The sequence below is a fragment of the Penaeus monodon genome, chromosome 13 (genome assembly GCF_015228065.2).
Source record: "Penaeus monodon isolate SGIC_2016 chromosome 13, NSTDA_Pmon_1, whole genome shotgun sequence".
Taxonomy (NCBI): domain Eukaryota; kingdom Metazoa; phylum Arthropoda; class Malacostraca; order Decapoda; family Penaeidae; genus Penaeus; species Penaeus monodon.
In genome coordinates this window covers 4,476,865-4,479,364 of record NC_051398.1, presented here as the reverse complement: position 1 = coordinate 4,479,364, position 2,500 = coordinate 4,476,865, and the positions used below count along the sequence as shown (strand labels likewise).

The 2,500-nt window shown below is 33.5% G+C and overlaps 1 protein-coding gene across 1 annotated transcript in view; it reads left to right on the top strand.

The window, feature by feature from the left end:
• LOC119579849 overlaps nucleotides 1–2,500 on the top strand; it is a 7,319-nt gene that overhangs the window by 34 nt on the left and 4,785 nt on the right. The window contains exons 1-2 of the mRNA XM_037927701.1: nucleotides 1–111; nucleotides 2,313–2,430. The exon at nucleotides 1–111 is cut by the window's left edge and continues 34 nt beyond it. Coding sequence (XP_037783629.1) covers nucleotides 2,326–2,430 — 105 coding nt within the window. The 5' untranslated portion in view covers nucleotides 1–111; nucleotides 2,313–2,325. The remainder of the gene's footprint in view (nucleotides 112–2,312; nucleotides 2,431–2,500) is intronic.

Genomic DNA, 2,500 nt, shown 5'->3' with positions numbered 1-2,500 from the left:
GTTGCCAAGTCGCTGCTGAAGTTTCATCGCCCGAAAGTGGTCCTCAGTCCCTTAGTTCTTCAAGAGCTTCCGACCCCGAAACTTGCCTTTTTCGTGGCTCACATTCCGTTGGTAAGAATTTTGACTTTCGAGCTCTGTTTACGTGTATTTCGAGAAATTGGAATACTTAAGGAAATTAGAATATGGAGAATATGGAGTATTTTGTTCTTATATGTATATTTTCCTTATATGGAGTATTTTGTTCTTATATGTATATATATATATATATATATATATATATATATATATATATATATATATATATATATATATATTTTTTTTTTTTTTTTTTTTTTTTTTTTTTTTTTTTTTTGTATAACTTCTGCAATTTCTTTGTTTACTCTCAGTCGATAAGGATTCTGATTGAGGGAAATGTATGTGTTTATATGTTTATCGAGAGAAACTGGAGAACTTTATTTTTATTTGTATAATCTGTTGAATTTCTGCTTTTGCAATGCTCGCTCCCTGTCGATAAGAATTTTGACTCCGGGAAGCTGTACCTTTATATATACATTTACGTGCATTGGGAGAAATTTAAAGCACTTTGTTTTATTAATATAACTTGCTTAATTTTGTATATGTGTAACCTCTATTTTTTCATTTTTTCTTACTTTTGGCTGAGGAATTCGACTGAGAGAAATTTCAGAGTTTATCTATTTATGTAGAAAAACCGGCGTACATGATTCTATTTGTATAATCAGCAACATTTCCACTTTTGCGGGCGATTTTTTTTTAAGACTTCGAAAAATGACATCGATATCGAGATGTTACCCACCTTAGCAACAACCAATATAGGAAACGCAGGTAATTGTCTAGAATATGTCGCTAAGGTAGGGATATGGGTGTACTTTGATTTTATTGATATAAGTCATTTTGAGCCTTGCTTTTTGTGTGTTATTAATGGAGTATCGTAAGGAGGTCTGTTTCAGTCAATGGAGTTCCGATGCTTTTAGTTTCCACCTAAGTTATTAGTCTGTCTATCTATCTCTTCTAATATATTTTTATTTTATTTTCAATAATTTAGTCTTTATATAACATCAAATTCTCTTTTTCGTCTTGTTTTTTCATTTAATTATACACTTTTTTTCATGCCATATACTGGTCTTTTTAGTTAAGGTTCAGAATTCACTCTTCTGTAGAATGCATTAATTACGATAAAAAAAAGTTCAATAAGTAGGTTTTAACATGATTTCTACCTTTTGATTTGATTTAGAGGTTATATTTTGGTATAATTATTTGATACAATGTTAACTTTCCTATAATTTCATCATCACGATCATCATCATCATCATCACTCAATTCTGGTTTGCTTCACAAAGCTTCGATTCATCAAATATCGATTCATATATTCCGAATACTTCGAATATTCCGAATATTATATATTTCAGAATTCCGAATCAAAAAAGCTTGTGAGAAAAGCGATTAAGCAAGCAGAAGAAGATATCATGGGATCAATACTAATTTATATTCGATTATACAATGGCAAAAAGGTATATCATGGTTTTGGTATAAAAGGTATATCATAGTATATCATGGTTTTGTCAATATTCTTCTGTCTATTGAGATAAATATAGAAATAAAAAGTTACAGATGATAATGAATATCTTCACAACGCAAGAAATGTATTTGACCGAATCCGACTTAATATCTTCGTCAGAAATATGTGTATATTTAAAGATCTTTCTGAAAAACGTCGATACCATTGATTAAAAATACCTGCAGTTCATTAACCCGTGCACGTGAGATACATAATTAATAAATCAATACCAACAATTTCGTTAATTTAGCATTATTTTGGTTATCTGCTTCTGATCCATTTCATTTACTGAATGATTGGATTATAGAGTAACATCTCAGGGAAATATATGTAACAGAAATGAGATGAAAAAAATTACTTGTATATACTAATATTCCTGAATGAGAGAGAGAGAGAGAGAGAGAGAGAGAGAGAGAGAGAGAGAGAAGAGAGAGAGAGAGAGAGAGAAGGAGAGAGAGAGAAGAGAGAGAGAGAGAGAGAGAGAGAAGAGAGAGAGAAGAAGAGAGAGAGGAGAGAGAGAGAGAGAGAGAGAGAGAGAGAGAGAGAGAGAGAGAGAGAGAGAGAGAGAGAGAGAGAGAGAGAGAGAGAGGCAGAGAGAGAGAGAGACAAGCAGATAGAGACAGACAAGAGAGAGAGAAAAAAATGAGCCCGCCCACCTTTCACCTCGAACCTACATAGCATTATATCCACCCGTACAGCTAATCATCTAACCACCTATCTACTTATCTATCTACAGAAGTAATCCAAGCATGAAGGGTCCATGTGTTCGAGTGTTTGTGACTCTGGCTTCGGCGAGTGCCTTCCTCTTGCCGCTCCTCACGCCCACCGCCCACGCCCAAGACTCTTCTCCTTCTGTGAGCTATTTCATAATCATTTTAATCGTCGTTCTTGTAGTTAGCATCAATAACAACGAATTAGCGTCGC